At 33.7% G+C, this 17,241-nt stretch overlaps 1 protein-coding gene across 1 annotated transcript in view; it reads right to left on the bottom strand.

The window, feature by feature from the left end:
* LOC143257612 (sodium/hydrogen exchanger 1-like) overlaps positions 1 to 15,774 on the bottom strand; it is a 55,551-nt gene extending 39,777 nt beyond the window's left edge. Inside the window, exon 1 of the mRNA XM_076516602.1 lies at positions 15,307 to 15,774. Within this exon, the coding sequence (XP_076372717.1) occupies positions 15,307 to 15,640 (334 nt within the window). The 5' untranslated portion in view covers positions 15,641 to 15,774. The remainder of the gene's footprint in view (positions 1 to 15,306) is intronic.
* Between the last annotated feature and the right edge of the window lie 1,467 nt (positions 15,775 to 17,241).

Below are 17,241 nucleotides of genomic sequence, written 5' to 3'. Positions count from 1 at the left end.
TTCCCTAAGAGGCAAGATAAAAAAATGTAATGTTGAAAGAATATAATAGGCATAATGGTAATGTATAATAAACAGTATAATTATAAATAAACTTTGTTTTAATTATAATTAAAGCCTCAACACAATGCCTTAGTCCATTTAACAATTCTAACCATCTTAGAACTGTTACTTACATTAATATTCCACAGACAAAATACATTTTAATATTTTATATCATTTGAAAATTAATTAAAAAATAAGATCCACGCCGAAGTAGATCAGCGGTAACTTTATGAATTTTCAGTGGTTAAATCCAAGGTTCGATTCCACGTGGTGGATTGATTAAGACAGTCCACTGTGTTGCTTGGTATCAGATTTCAGGTTTTCCACCTACCCTTAGGACCTTATCACTTTTAACTTCGTGATCGTGAGAACAAATAACCATTAATATTTTAAAATATCCCTTAATATGATTGGTTGAAAAACCGTGGTTCTGATTCACACCTCTATTCAGTCCTCTATTATATATTTTCTCCCTTCAAACAGAAAGAAAATAATATTTTTATCACTGTTTTGACTATAAAATCCACTTAATTTAAAACAGACGAGAGATCATTGCTTTGATGTGATATAAGTGTTTAAAACCTGCCCAGAAATATAAGATCTTCCAGAATCTGGAACAGCTATTATACTGACCAAGGAAAATAACTCCATCCTTAGGACTTGTCTGGAGACATCGCGGTGTCTTTAAGTAGCACAGACATCCGTGATGACGAAAAAACCCACTTGGAAAGAAAAATATATATGTAAAACGGCTGGTATGGATAGAGAAAGCTCTATGTAGAGAGCGAACAACGTTTGACCTTGTTCGGTCATCGTGAACCTGACGATAACAGAACAAGGTCGAAACGTTGTTCGCTTCTCTACATAGAGCTTTCTCTATCCACACTAGCCATTTTTACTTATATAGCACAGACATTATTCCGAAGAGAAGGAGGAGTCAGCTTTTCCATCTGAGAGATGCAAACCATGAATCTGCAGATTCTCTGTTCCAAATTAATCCATTAATCACTAAACAACGCCTTACGAAAGCTATTTATTCGCTGATCACCTCAAGAGTATGTGTGTGTCTTCTCTTATACGTTGTTTTAATCCCAGTCACATCACCAGTATTAACATAGTGTGGTCCCGGGAACCACTGTCTCCTGCTATGTACTATAGGAAACATACAGGCCGTCTGTCTGGTTTAGGTCCTATTACACACTGTGAGCATATAACCCAGTTTTACTAGCACTGATTTTCTACACACAACTACGGTTTCTCTTATTACTCATTTCCTGCGTAATAACAGGAAGGAATAAAACAGTCTAATATTTATCGTAAACTTGGATTAGACTACATTAACATTAAATAATATACACATATATCATTATTGTCTACAGATATAAACTATACATTTCAACATGAATACAGATGCATGAGGAATTCATATATTTTAATATTTTCAATGTGAAAAAGTCGTCATATCTTGACAAATCATAGGCGAGGGGAACTAGGGGGAGTCGGTCTGTTAACAAAACATGATTTACATATCTTAGGAACTGCTCTCCCCCCTAAAGTCTATACACGCCCCATTTTCATGGAATCATACCCACTTTTCCCCAAATTATTGCGATGTTCAGGTCTCGTATACATTTGCCCCAACCTCCAGTTAGGTTTTGCTTACGCCATCTGTGGCGCAAATTAGAACTATCCAGTTTGTAAAATATGGTGTTTTTGTAAGCTATTAATTAATACCGAAATTTATAACTACAACGAGCATACAACATAAGAAACCTCACGATTTCTGTAAACAGTACAATGACTACACAACATGAGAAACCTCACTATTTCTATAAACAGTACAATGACGACACACGATGAGACCTTATCGCTTCTGTAAACAGTACAAAGACTACACACGATGACACCTCATCACTTCTGTAAACAGTACAATGACTACACAACATCAGACACCTTATAATTTATGTAAACAGTACAATGACTACACAACATCAGACACCTTATCATTTATGTAAACAGTACAATGACTACACAACATCAGACACCTTATCATTTCTGTAGACAGTACAAACACTACACACGATGATTTATCACTTCTACATACTATTTTATTTCGTTCTAAGTTCTTTTAATGGTCTGAAGGCCAGTTTAGCGACAATATAAAATGCCATTTTCGTTGTTTATAGCAGACGTTAACCTAGTATAAGGCTTAGCCAACACACACAGAATTACGTCGAGGTTTGTAGAATAACGAATAGCCACAGGCACCTAGACGTTCTACATAAAAATCTAAGAACCTCTGGCTGTATCCAACAACACAGTAGAGTAAGTGTGACAGAACAAAATTACTGGAAATAGACTACGGTAGTAATATACTCGTCACCAAACTAGTGACGTAAACGTTAAAAATAAACTACGGTGGTAATATACTCGCCACCAAACTAGTGACGTAAACGTTAAAAATAAACTACGGTGGTAATATACTCGTCACCAAACTAGTGACGTAAACGTTAAAAATAAACTACGGTGGTAATATACTCGTCACCAAACTAGTAACGTAAACGTTAAAAATAAACTACGGTGGTAATATACTCGCCACCAAACTAGTGACGTAAACGTTAAAAATAAACTACGGTGGTAATATACTCGTCACCAAACTATTAACGTAAACGTTAAAAATAAACTACGGTGATAATATACTCGTCACCAAACTATTAACGTAAACGTTAAAATAAACTACGGTGATAATATACTCGTCACCAAACTAGTGACGTAAACGTTAAAAACAAATCCAAAATAATATATGCTTTGACATTTCTTAAGGTACATAGCTGGAATGAAACAGGGTTTTGAGTTAATAAAAAAATCCCCTTGAGCGAATAAGTCTACATAGAGGGGTTTATATTTAGATTTGTTTTTTACGTTTTATTAACCTCAAAATTTAAAATTTTCTCTTAGTTTATTTTCAGATTTTCAAATGATAAAACTTTTAAGAACCTGTGATGGAAAAAAGGTTAACCGAGGTCAGAAGTCATTCGACAACTTTTTCTACAGTCTGCATTTAGTAACCTAATGAAAATCGTGTCAGTAAATCCAAGGTATAATCTGTTTAACAAGATTCGAATTCTGTACTGCGGGTACGCTATAGAAGTGACACTCAATCCTGTCAAAGTGCCGGACAAAACCCTTGTGAGCTGCGAGTGCTGCTGGCCGGCTTCTTTAATACTAGCCATTATCTCAGCATACACCTGAACTCCAAGGATCGTTTAGCTCACGCGCACGGTTCATGTCGAAAATTTCAAATCTAACTTTCCTTCATTTGATGTCGCAAGAAAAAGTTACATTTCTGAAAGTTTCAGCGAAAATGGTACTCTGGTTTATCTGCATTTTGTACAGACCAATAGAACAGGTTTCTCTCTGACAGAGAGGTGTCCTGTCCGCATAATAACTATTTGACCTTCCGTTTATAATCAGTTCTACAATACACTGATTATTTTAATAACTTCCCTTTATAATCAGTTCTAAATTACACTGCTTCTTTTCAAAGCTTCAGTTTCTAATCAGTTCTACGGTACGATGCTTCGTTAATAACTCCGTTTATAATAAGTTCTACATTACGCTGCTTCTTTTAATAACTTCCGTTTATAATCAGTTCGCTGCTTCTTTTAACAACTTCCGTTTATAATAAGTTCTACAGTTCGCTGCTTCTTTTAATAACTTCCGTTTAGAATCAGTTCTACCCTACACTGCTTCTTTTAATAACTTCCGTTTATAATCAGTTCTACACTTCACTGCTTCTTTTAATAACTTCCAATTATAATCAGTTCTACACTACACTGCTTCTTTTACTAACTTCCGTTTATAATCAGTTTGCTGCTTCTTTTAATAACTTCCGTTTATAATAAGTTCTACAGTTCGCTGCTTCTTTTAATAACTTCCGTTTATAATCAGTTCTACACTTCACTGCTTCTTTTAATAACTTCCGTTTATAATCAGTTCTACACTTCACTGCTTCTTTTAATAACTTCCGATTATAATCAGTTCTACACTACACTGCTTCTTTTAGTAACTTCCGTTTATAATCAGTTCTACAGTACGCTGCTTCTCTTAATAACTTCTGTTTATAATCAGTTCTACAGTACAATACTTCATTTAATAACTTCCGTTAATAATCAGTTCTACACTACACTGCTTCTTTTACTAACTTCCGTTTATAATCAGTTCTACAGTACGCTGCTTATCTTTATAATCTTCTGTTTATAATCAGTTCTACAGTACGATGCTTCATTTAATAACTTCCGTTTATAATCAGTTCTACAGTACGCTGCTTCTCTTAATAACTTCTGTTTATAATCAGTTCTACATCACACTGCTTCTTTTAATAACTTCTGTTTATAATCAGTTCTACACTACACTGCTTCTTTTAATAACTTCCGTTTATAATCAGTTCTACACTTCACTGCTTCTTTTAATAACTTCCGATTATAATTAGTTCTACACTACACTGCTTCTTTTAGTAACTTCCGTTTATAATCAGTTTGCTGCTTCTTTTAATAACTTCCGTTTATAATAAGTTCTACAGTTCGCTGCTTCATTTAATAACTTCCGTTAATAATCAGTTCTACATCACACTGCTTCTTTTAGTAACTTCCGTTTATAATCAGTTTGCTGCTTCTTTTAATAACTTCCGTTTATAATAAGTTCTACAGTTCGCTGCTTCATTTAATAACTTCCGTTAATAATCAGTTCTACATCACACTGCTTCTTTTAATAACTTCCGTTTATAAGTTCTACAGTTCGCTGCTTCTTTTAATAACTTCCGTTTATAATCAGTTCTACACTTCACTGCTTCTTTTAATAACTTCCGTTTATAATCAGTTCTACACTTCACTGCTTCTTTTAATAAATTCCGATTATAATCAGTTCTACACTACACTGCTTCTTTTAGTAACTTCCGTTTATAATCAGTTCTACAGTACGCTGCTTCTCTTAATACCTTCTGTTTATAATCAGTTCTACAGTACAATACTTCATTTAATAACTTCCGTTAATAATCAGTTCTACACTACACTGCTTCTTTTACTAACTTCCGTTTATAATCAGTTCTACAGTACGCTGCTTATCTTTATAATCTTCTGTTTATAATCAGTTCTACAGTACGATGCTTCATTTAATAACTTCCGTTAATAATCAGTTCTACATCACACTGCTTCTTTTAATAACTTCTGTTTATAATCAGTTCTACAGTACGCTGCTTCTTTTAATAACTTTTGTTAATAATCAGTTCTACAGTTCGCTGCTTCTTTTACTAACTTCCGTTTGTAATCAGTTCTACAGTACGCTGCTTCTCTTAATAACTTCTGTTTATAATCAGTTCTACATCACACTGCTTCTTTTAATAACTTCTGTTTATAATCAGTTCTACACTACACTGCTTCTTTTAATAACTTCCGATTATAATCAGTTCTACACTACACTGCTTCTTTTAGTAACTTCCGTTTATAATCAGTTTGCTGCTTCTTTTAATAACTTCCGTTTATAATAAGTTCTACAGTTCGCTGCTTCATTTAATAACTTCCGTTAATAATCAGTTCTACATCACACTGCTTCTTTTAATAACTTCCGTTTATAAGTTCTACAGTACGCTGCTTTTTTTAATAACTTCCGTTTATAATAAGTTCTACAGTACGCTGCTTCTTTTAATAACTTCCGTTTATAATCAGTTCTACAGTACGCTGCTTCTTTTAATAACTTGCATTGATAATAAATTCTACAGTACGCTGCTTTTTTTAATAACTTTCGTTTATGCTCAGTTCCACAGTACGCTGCTTCATTTAATAACTTCCATTTATAATAAGTTCTACAGTACGCTGCTTCTTTTAATAACTTCCGTTAATAATCAGTTCGCTGCTTCTTTTAATAACTTTCGTTTATGCTCAGTTCCACAGTACGCTGCTTCTTTTAATGACTTCCGTTTATAATCAGTTCTACACTTCACTGCTTCTTTTAATAACTTCCGTTTATAATCAGTTCTACACTTCACTGCTTCTTTTAATAAATTCCGATTATAATCAGTTCTACACTACACTGCTTCTTTTAGTAACTTCCGTTTATAATCAGTTCTACAGTACGCTGCTTCTCTTAATACCTTCTGTTTATAATCAGTTCTACAGTACAATGCTTCATTTAATAACTTCCGTTAATAATCAGTTCTACACTACACTGCTTCTTTTACTAACTTCCGTTTATAATCAGTTCTACAGTACGCTGCTTATCTTTATAATCTTCTGTTTATAATCAGTTCTACAGTACGATGCTTCATTTAATAACTTCCGTTAATAATCAGTTCTACATCACACTGCTTCTTTTAATAACTTCTGTTTATAATCAGTTCTACAGTACGCTGCTTCTTTTAATAACTTTTGTTAATAATCAGTTCTACAGTTCGCTGCTTCTTTTACTAACTTCCGTTTGTAATCAGTTCTACAGTACGCTGCTTCTCTTAATAACTTCTGTTTATAATCAGTTCTACACTACACTGCTTCTTTTAATAACTTCCGATTATAATCAGTTCTACACTACACTGCTTCTTTTAGTAACTTCCGTTTATAATCAGTTTGCTGCTTCTTTTAATAACTTCCGTTTATAATAAGTTCTACAGTTCGCTGCTTCATTTAATAACTTCCGTTAATAATCAGTTCTACATCACACTGCTTCTTTTAATAACTTCCGTTTATAAGTTCTACAGTACGCTGCTTTTTTTAATAACTTCCGTTTATAATAAGTTCTACAGTACGCTGCTTCTTTTAATAACTTCCGTTTATAATCAGTTCTACAGTACGCTGCTTCTTTTAATAACTTGCATTGATAATAAATTCTACAGTACGCTGCTTTTTTTAATAACTTTCGTTTATGCTCAGTTCCACAGTACGCTGCTTCATTTAATAACTTCCATTTATAATAAGTTCTACAGTACGCTGCTTCTTTTAATAACTTCCGTTAATAATCAGTTCGCTGCTTCTTTTAATAACTTTCGTTTATGCTCAGTTCCACAGTACGCTGCTTCTTTTAATGACTTCCATTTATAATAAGTTCTACAGTACGCTGCTTCTTTTAATAACTTCCGTTAATAATCAGTTCGCTGCTTCTTTTAATAACTTCCGTTTATAATAAGTTCTACACTACACTGCTTCTTTTAATAACTTCCGTTAATAATCAGTTCTACAGTACGCTGCTTCTCTTAATAACTTCTGTTTATAATCAGTTCTACAGTACGATGCTTCATTTAATAACTTCCGTTAATAATCAGTTCTACATTCACACTGCTTCTTTTAATAAATTCCGTTTATAATCAGTTCTACAGTACGCTGCTTCTCTTAATAATCTTTTGTTTATAATCAGTTCTACAGTACGATGCTTCATTTAATAACTTCCGTTAATAATCAGTTCTACATCACACTGCTTCTTTTAATAACTTCCGTTAATAATCAGTTCTACAGTTCGCTGCTTCTTTTAATAACTTCCGTTTATAGTAAGTTCTACAGTTCGCTGCTTCTTTTAATAACTTCCGTTTATAAGTTCTACAGTACGCTGCTTTTTTTAATAATTTCCGTTTATAATAAGTTCTACAGTACGCTGCTTTTTTTAATAATTTCCGTTTATAATAAGTTCTACAGTACGCTGCTTCTTTTAATAACTTCCGTTTATAATCAGTTCTACAGTACGCTGCTTCTCTTAATAACTTCCGTTTATAATCAGTTCTACAGTACAATACTTCATTTAATAACTTCCGTTAATAATCAGTTCTACATCACACTGCTTCTTTTAATAACTTCCGTTTATAAGTTCTACAGTACGCTGCTTTTTTTAATAACTTCCGTTTATAATAAGTTCTACAGTACGCTGCTTCTTTTAATAACTTCCGTTTATAATCAGTTCTACAGTACGCTGCTTCTTTTAATAACTTGCATTGATAATAAATTCTACAGTACGCTGCTTTTTTTAATAACTTTCGTTTATGCTCAGTTCCACAGTACGCTGCTTCTTTTAATAACTTCCATTTATAATAAGTTCTACAGTACGCTGCTTCTTTTAATAACTTCCGTTAATAATCAGTTCGCTGCTTCTCTTAATAATCTTTTGTTTATAATCAGTTCTACAGTACGATGCTTCATTTAATAACTTCCGTTAATAATCAGTTCTACATCACACTGCTTCTTTTAATAACTTCCGTTAATAATCAGTTCTACAGTTCGCTGCTTCTTTTAATAACTTCCGTTTATAGTAAGTTCTACAGTTCGCTGCTTCTTTTAATAACTTCCGTTTATAAGTTCTACAGTACGCTGCTTTTTTTAATAATTTCCGTTTATAATAAGTTCTACATCACACTGCTTCTTTTAATAACTTCTGTTTATAATCAGTTCTACAGTACGCTGCTTCTTTTAATAACTTCCGTTGATAATCAGTTCTACAGTTCGCTGCTTCTTTTAATAACTTACGTTTATAGTAAGTTCTACAGTTCGCTGCTTTTTTTAATAACTTCCGTTTATAAGTTCTACAGTACGCTGCTTTTTTTAATAATTTCCGTTTATAATAAGTTCTACAGTTCGCTGCTTCTTTTAATAACTTCCGTTTATAATCAGTTCTACAGTACGCTGCTTCTTTTAATAACTTGCATTGATAATAAATTCTACAGTACGCTGCTTTTTTTAATAACTTCCGTTTATGCTCAGTTCCACAGTACGCTGCTTCTTTTAATAACTTCCATTTATAATAAGTTCTACAGTACGCTGCTTCTTTTAATAACTTCCGTTTATAAGTTCTACAGTACGCTGCTTTTTTTAATAACTTCCGTTTATAATAAGTTCTACAGTACGCTGCTTCTTTTAATAACTTCCGTTTATAATCAGTTCTACAGTACGCTGCTTCTTTTAATAACTTGCATTGATAATAAATTCTACAGTACGCTGCTTTTTTTAATAACTTTCGTTTATGTTCAGTTCCACAGTACGCTGCTTCTTTTAATAACTTCCATTTATAATAAGTTCTACAGTACGCTGCTTCTTTTAATAACTTCCGTTTAAAAGTCGTACAGCACGCTGCTTCTTTTAATAACTTCCGTTTATACTCAGTTCCACAGTACGATGATTCTTTTAATATCTTCCATTTATAATCAGTTCTACAGTACGCTGCTTCTTTTAATAACTTTTGTTAATAATCAGTTCTACAGTTCGCTGCTTCTTTTACTAACTTCCGTTTATAATCAGTTCTACAGTACGCTGCTTCTCTTAATAACTTCTGTTTATAATCAGTTCTACATCACACTGCTTCTTTTAATAACTTCTGTTTATAATCAGTTCTACACTACACTGCTTCTTTTAATAACTTCCGTTTATAATCAGTTCTACACTACACTGCTTCTTTTAATAACTTCCGTTTATAATCAGTTCTACACTTCACTGCTTCTTTTAATAACTTCCGATTATAATCAGTTCTACACTACACTGCTTCTTTTAGTAACTTCCGTTTATAATCAGTTTGCTGCTTCTTTTAATAACTTCCGTTTATAATAAGTTCTACAGTACGCTGCATTTAATAACTTTTTAATAACTTCCTTTTTATAATAAGTTCTACAGTACGCTGCTTTTTTTAATAACTTCCGTTTATAAAGTTCTACAGTACGCTGCTTCTTTTAATAACTTCCGTTTATAATCAGTTCTACAGTACGCTGCTTTTTTTAATAACTTTCGTTTATAATAAGTTCTACAGTACGCTGCTTCTTTTAATAACTTCCATTTATAATAAGTTCTACAGTACGCTGCTTCTTTTAATAACTTCCGTTAATAATCAGTTCGCTGCTTCTTTTAATAACTTTCGTTTATGCTCAGTTCCACAGTACGCTGCTTCTTTTAATAACTTCCATTTATAATAAGTTCTACAGTACGCTGCTTCTTTTAATAACTTCCGTTAATAATCAGTTCGCTGCTTCTTTTAATAACTTCCGTTTATAATAAGTTCTACACTACACTGCTTCTTTTAATAACTTCCGTTAATAATCAGTTCTACAGTACGCTGCTTCTCTTAATAACTTCTGTTTATAATCAGTTCTACAGTACGATGCTTCATTTAATAACTTCCGTTAATAATCAGTTCTACATTCACACTGCTTCTTTTAATAAATTCCGTTTATAATCAGTTCTACAGTACGCTGCTTCTCTTAATAATCTTTTGTTTATAATCAGTTCTACAGTACGATGCTTCATTTAATAACTTCCGTTAATAATCAGTTCTACATCACACTGCTTCTTTTAATAACTTCCGTTAATAATCAGTTCCACAGTACGCTGCTTCTTTTAATAACTTCCTTTATAATAAGTTCTACAGTACGCTGCTTCTTTTTAACTTCCGTTAATAAGTTCTACAGTTACGCTGCTTCTTTTAATAACTTCCATTTATAATAAGTTCTACAGTACGCTGCTTCTTTTAATAACTTCCGTTAATAATCAGTTCGCTGCTTCTTTTAATAACTTCCGTTTATAATAAGTTCTACACTACACTGCTTCTTTTAATAACTTCCGTTAATAATCAGTTCTACAGTACGCTGCTTCTCTTAATAACTTCTGTTTATAATCAGTTCTACAGTACGATGCTTCATTTAATAACTTCCGTTAATAATCAGTTCTACATTCACACTGCTTCTTTTAATAAATTCCGTTTATAATCAGTTCTACAGTACGCTGCTTCTCTTAATAATCTTTTGTTTATAATCAGTTCTACAGTACGATGCTTCATTTAATAACTTCCGTTAATAATCAGTTCTACATCACACTGCTTCTTTTAATAACTTCCGTTAATAATCAGTTCTACAGTTCGCTGCTTCTTTTAATAACTTCCGTTTATAGTAAGTTCTACAGTTCGCTGCTTCTTTTAATAACTTCCGTTTATAAGTTCTACAGTACGCTGCTTTTTTTAATAATTTCCGTTTATAATAAGTTCTACAGTACGCTGCTTCTTTTAATAACTTCCGTTTATAATCAGTTCTACAGTACGCTGCTTCTCTTAATAACTTCCGTTTATAATCAGTTCTACAGTACAATACTTCATTTAATAACTTCCGTTAATAATCAGTTCTACATCACACTGCTTCTTTTAATAACTTCCGTTTATAAGTTCTACAGTACGCTGCTTTTTTTAATAACTTCCGTTTATAATAAGTTCTACAGTACGCTGCTTCTTTTAATAACTTCCGTTTATAATCAGTTCTACAATACACTGATTATTTTAATAACTTCCCTTTATAATCAGTTCTAAATTACACTGCTTCTTTTCAAAGCTTCAGTTTCTAATCAGTTCTACGGTACGATGCTTCGTTAATAACTCCGTTTATAATAAGTTCTACAGTACGCTGCTTCTTTTAATAACTTCCGTTAATAATCAGTTCGCTGCTTCTTTTAATAACTTCCGTTTATAATAAGTTCTACACTACACTGCTTCTTTTAATAACTTCCGTTAATAATCAGTTCTACAGTACGCTGCTTCTCTTAATAACTTCTGTTTATAATCAGTTCTACAGTACGATGCTTCATTTAATAACTTCCGTTAATAATCAGTTCTACATCACACTGCTTCTTTTAATAAATTCCGTTTATAATCAGTTCTACAGTACGCTGCTTGTCTTTATAATCTTCTGTTTATAATCAGTTCTACAGTACGATGCTTCATTTAATAACTTCCGTTAATAATCAGTTCTACATCACACTGCTTCTTTTAATAACTTCTGTTTATAATCAGTTCTACAGTACGCTGCTTCTTTTAATAACTTCCGTTGATAATCAGTTCTACAGTTCGCTGCTTCTTTTAATAACTTACGTTTATAGTAAGTTCTACAGTTCGCTGCTTCTTTTAATAACTTCCGTTTATAAGTTCTACAGTACGCTGCTTTTTTTAATAATTTCCGTTTATAATAAGTTCTACAGTTCGCTGCTTCTTTTAATAACTTCCGTTTATAATCAGTTCTACAGTACGCTGCTTCTTTTAATAACTTGCATTGATAATAAATTCTACAGTACGCTGCTTTTTTTAATAACTTCCGTTTATGCTCAGTTCCACTGTACGCTGCTTCTTTTAATAACTTCCATTTATAATAAGTTCTACAGTACGCTGCTTCTTTTAATAACTTCCGTTTAAAAGTCGTACAGCACGCTGCTTCTTTTAATAACTTCCGTTTATGATAAGTTCTACAGTACGCTGCTTTTTTAATAACTTCCGTTTATACTCAGTTCCACAGTACGATGATTCTTTTAATATCTTCCATTTATAATAAGTTCTACAGTACGCTGCTTCCTTAATAACTTCCGTTTATAGTAAGTTCTACACTACACTCGCTTCTCTTGCTTAACTTATTATCTTATTTCCTTATTTCCAAGGCTAACGGCTTCTCGCTATATCCTTTGTTATCTAAATTACACATTCCTTTCCTATTAACATAATAAAGGTACAGGTGAGATTACTAAATATTCAATTATTGGAGGTTTTATTATTCATACATGTGAATACTCAAAGCATAGAATGTGCCTGTCTGTCTGTTGTCAAGCTGTACAGAATGATATCTCACTGTGTTCACCTGGATCGAATTCGGTTTTCAGTTATAAGCACGTTATATGTCTCACTTTCCGTTGAACCAATGTAGAGGGGAAGATGGAGAAGAGAGGAAAGGAGAACATTGAATACAAACCTAAACTGAAGCACTCAGTTTAATAAACATCCAATTATTTATGTATTTATTAAAGTATTTCTAAAGGCAAGTATGTTTCATATCTGCGAGACCTCAGAGGTTTAGATAAGTTGTTTAGATACAAATTGATTTCTTGTATCCCGATATTTTTCAGGGATATGCTTCAGGTTTATCTATACAGAGGTTGTGTACGTTAAACTGAAATGATATCAGGTTCTCACCACATCGTTACAGTACAGGTCTTCACGTCCGGTCATGTTCTATAAGACTACCGTGTTCTTGAAAACAACCCTTTCGTGTAGTATCCACTGCAATATTCTCTGTCATGTCCGAATCGCACCACTCCTCCGTGCTGTTTTTCATAATTCATTTATTGTACGAAGTCGATGTTTTCCTAGTAACTCTTTCAACAGTTGTATTCTTCAGGTATGTGACGGTTGAACAGATATTTCGTGAAAACAACTTGTGTACATGTCAGTTACTTCACTGTTTCTGACAGAGATTGTTCTCTGTTGAGTTGTTTAAGACAAGTAGATAAGATCTGTCACTGACGTTTGTGCTTCTAGATTCTGACGTGTTAGAAGACACTTACCACAGCTGGGGTTCGGCTTTTGATGGGTCTCTTGTTTTAGACAGTCCTCAGTTTACAAGTAACTTGACCTATATTTTTTATCTCCATCAAGAATAAAAGACATCTAGAAATTATAATTATCCGATCAGAGTTCATGACCTGAGTGTGTGAATAGTTGGCATCGGAAATGTTTCTTTACATATCTTTTCTAAAACCGATCACTTTTCGGTGGCATCACACATCTATAATACGTCAGACAGTCTCAAAATGTAGTTCCGTTCCACCAGCTGTAATTTTTTCACTCCACTCGTTGATACTAAAATCGTGTTAGTATAACGTACACAGCCCTCTGTAGATGTACAGGTCTGATCCTCTGATTCAATTGCTCCTAAACTTGCCTTTAAGAAACAGGTTTATTTCACCTATAAGGGTTACGTAAATAAACTTTATATAGGTTAATAAATGTTTGAGCAAGGCCGTTCAGAAACATTGATATTACTTGACAATGAAATACGTGGACCGGCATGGCCAGGTGGTTGAGGCACTCGATTCGTAATTTTAGGATCGCGGGTTCGAATCTCCATCACACAAAACATGCTCGCCTTTTCAGCCGTGGGGGCGTTATAATGTGACGGTCAATCCCACTATTCGTTGGTACAAGTGTCGCCCAAGAGTTGGTGGTGGGTAGTGATGACAAGCTGCCTTACACTGCTAAATTAGGGACGGCTAGCGCAGATAAATCTCGTGCTCTTTTGCGCGAAATTCGAACCAAACCAATAAAAATATGATTGAACGGTATTTAACACAATTTGGGACTGTCTGCCAACAATCACTACTTCTTACCAAAATCAACGTTCGAAACATTACCTTCTAACCAAAATTGGGACCTCAGGTTTAATGATAGAGATTCTTTTGGAACTTGTGACAGGTATTTAGTCAGAACCCCCATTGGAACTTGTAACAGGCATTTAGTCAGACCTCCATTGGAACTTGTAACAGGTATTTAGTCAGAACCCTCATTGGAACTTGTGACAGGTATTTAGTCAGAACCCCCATTGGAACTTGTAACAGGTATTTAGTCAGAACCCCCATTGGAACTTGTAACAGGTATTTAGTCAGAACCCCATTGGAACTTGTAACAGGTATTTAGTGAGATCCCCATTGGAACTAGTAACAGGTATTTAGTCAGACCCCCCATTGTAACTTGTAACAGGTATTTAGTCAGATCCCCCATTGTAACTTGTAACAGGTATTCAGTCAGAACCCCCATTGTAACTTGTAACAGGTATTTTGTCAGACCTCCGTTGGAACTTGTAACAGGTATTTAGTTAGACCCCCATTGTAACTTGTAACAGGTATTTAGTGAGACCCCCTCATTGGAACTTATAACAGGTATTTAGTCAGAACCCCCATTGCAACTTGTAACAGGTATTTAGTGAGACCCCCCTCATTGGAATTTGTAACAGGTATTTAGTGAGACCCCCCATTGGAACTTGTAACAGGTATTTAGTGAGACCCCCCATTGGAACTTGTAACAGGTATTTAGTCAGAACCCCATTGGAACTTGTAACAAGTATTTAGTCAGACCCCCCATTGGAATTTGTAACAGGTATTTAGTGAGACCCCCTCATTGGAACTTGTAACAGGTATTTTGTCAGACTTCCATTGGAACTTGTAACAGGTATTTAGTCAGACCACCCAATGTATCCCCCTCTTCTTTTTTCATTTTTCAGCTTAATCTAGTTTATTTGTGTTATGTTAAATAACACTACACAATGGCCTGTTAGTGCTGTGCCCTTCACAGGTATCGAATTCAGAGTATAAGCGTTATAATTCTATATACTAACTTTCCATTGAGCCACTGGAGGCACTTAACTAAAAACAAACAAACTGTCTTTAAAATCGTCGGAAAGACAACACTCGTCAAAAAACATATTATTCATTAACACACAAAACGTACCTATTTTGGCCAAGCCAGCGATAAAGATCCATAAAGAGATTATAAGTGGAGTTGACACGTGAGGAAAGTCCACTTTTGCCACTTGATAGCGATGGTTGTGTTTATCATGTTCGTGTGAGACCCCGGGTTCGTGCCTAGTAGAACCCGAGTGGATAACAGGAATAACCACGTGTTTATCTAAGACTGGATGGGCATCAGGATTCGGGGGAACTGGTTCGTGATGGTCAGGAGACACGCTGTCCACTATGTTCACACGAGGCTTGTCACTACAAACATATGACCAAAAACATCCAAAAACTACAACTAGGGTTAATAAAGTCACTTTAGTTAACATACTTTATCAACTTTAACAAACGATATAAAAACTGGTCGTTGTCGTGTACAAACGCTTACAGCATGTTTCTTATAAGTTTACTATTCCTCAGACAGGTATTAGCATCTTACGCTGCTTGCACGTGCAGGTTACTTTTGATATGAGTTTCGTCTGTGAACGGAGTTGTGACTGGTCGAGTTAGTGACGTCACAAGAAGTTTCACTAATCACGAAAGATAGCCTTCACTACAGAAAGTAAAAACAAAATGTAAAGAGGGGCGCTGGATAAAACGAACGAGAATAATAATCAGGGATATTTTTTTAAAAACAAAACTCTGAAATAAAAGTGAGTGAACCAAAAGTGAAATAAACTGAGAGACGTTAGATTTGGGGGTATATTAGAGGTACTTTTCATATAACAAAGAAGAACAACAGGAGTAAATTAGTAAAAGAAAGAGATAAAAAACCTTAAACGATTAGCCTTAATGCAACAGTAACAAGTATCTGATAAATACCAGCTAAACTAGGACTAAAGTTCTAAGATACTAATTAGTATTAAAAGTAGCAGCTGAGCTATAAATAAAAGTGTAATTAATAAAAACACACAATACCATGTACAGACGGTGGTGAAAAACACAATTAACGAAAGGAAGTACAAGAAGGTTTTATAGTAAAAAACCTTGTTTCTATATATATATCCGTGCGTCTGATTCAGTCTCCAATTGTTTCTTGCTGAAAAACTACTACATGACTGCAGAACTTGGAAATCCTTGAAGGACACTGATGGTCAGGAAGCTGGTTAGCCACAAGTGACCTTCACTGATGCTGAACTCAGGTAGATTTTTGATTAGTTATCTTTTCACAGGACTTCTTAGGTGGTTCTTCAAACTCTTGTTCGTGAATCTTAAGAAATACATCTGGTATTTCTAGCGTTCACACCTCTTTCAGTTTTTCCTACATAATAGTTTAAGCAGTATTGGTATGATATAAATACCTTACTTTATTATTATGTTTTTCTACTTGAAGTTATTTTTAATAGTGCTAACATATTCTGAATGGACAACTTGACTACAATTACAATTTCTGTAGAATTATATAAAATCACATTATCAAACACATAGAATAAACAACGTTATATAATGTGGTACACAACTGGTACAACATTAAGAAGATAACATAAACTACATTATAAAACATGGCTATACAACAAGAACTGTATTAATAACTTCACATAAACTACATTATAAAACATGGACTGTATTAAGAATATAACATAAACCATATTATGAAACATGGTTATACAACAGGAACTGTATTAAGAAGATAACATAAACTACATTATAAAACATGGTTATACAACAACAACTGTACTAAGAAGATAACATAAACTACATTATAAAACATGGCTATACAACAGGAACTGTATTAAGAAGATAACCTAAACCATATTATAAAACATGGTTATACAACAAGAACTGTATTAAGAAGATAACATAAACTACATTATAAAACATGGTTATACAACAACAACTGTACTAAGAAGATAACATAAACTACATTATAAAACATGGCTATACAACAGGAACTGTATTAAGAAGATAACCTAAACCATATTATAAAACA

Source organism: Tachypleus tridentatus, chromosome 1, assembly GCF_004210375.1.
Source record: "Tachypleus tridentatus isolate NWPU-2018 chromosome 1, ASM421037v1, whole genome shotgun sequence".
Lineage (NCBI taxonomy): Eukaryota > Metazoa > Arthropoda > Merostomata > Xiphosura > Limulidae > Tachypleus > Tachypleus tridentatus.
This window is presented reverse-complemented; position numbering and strand designations above follow the sequence as displayed.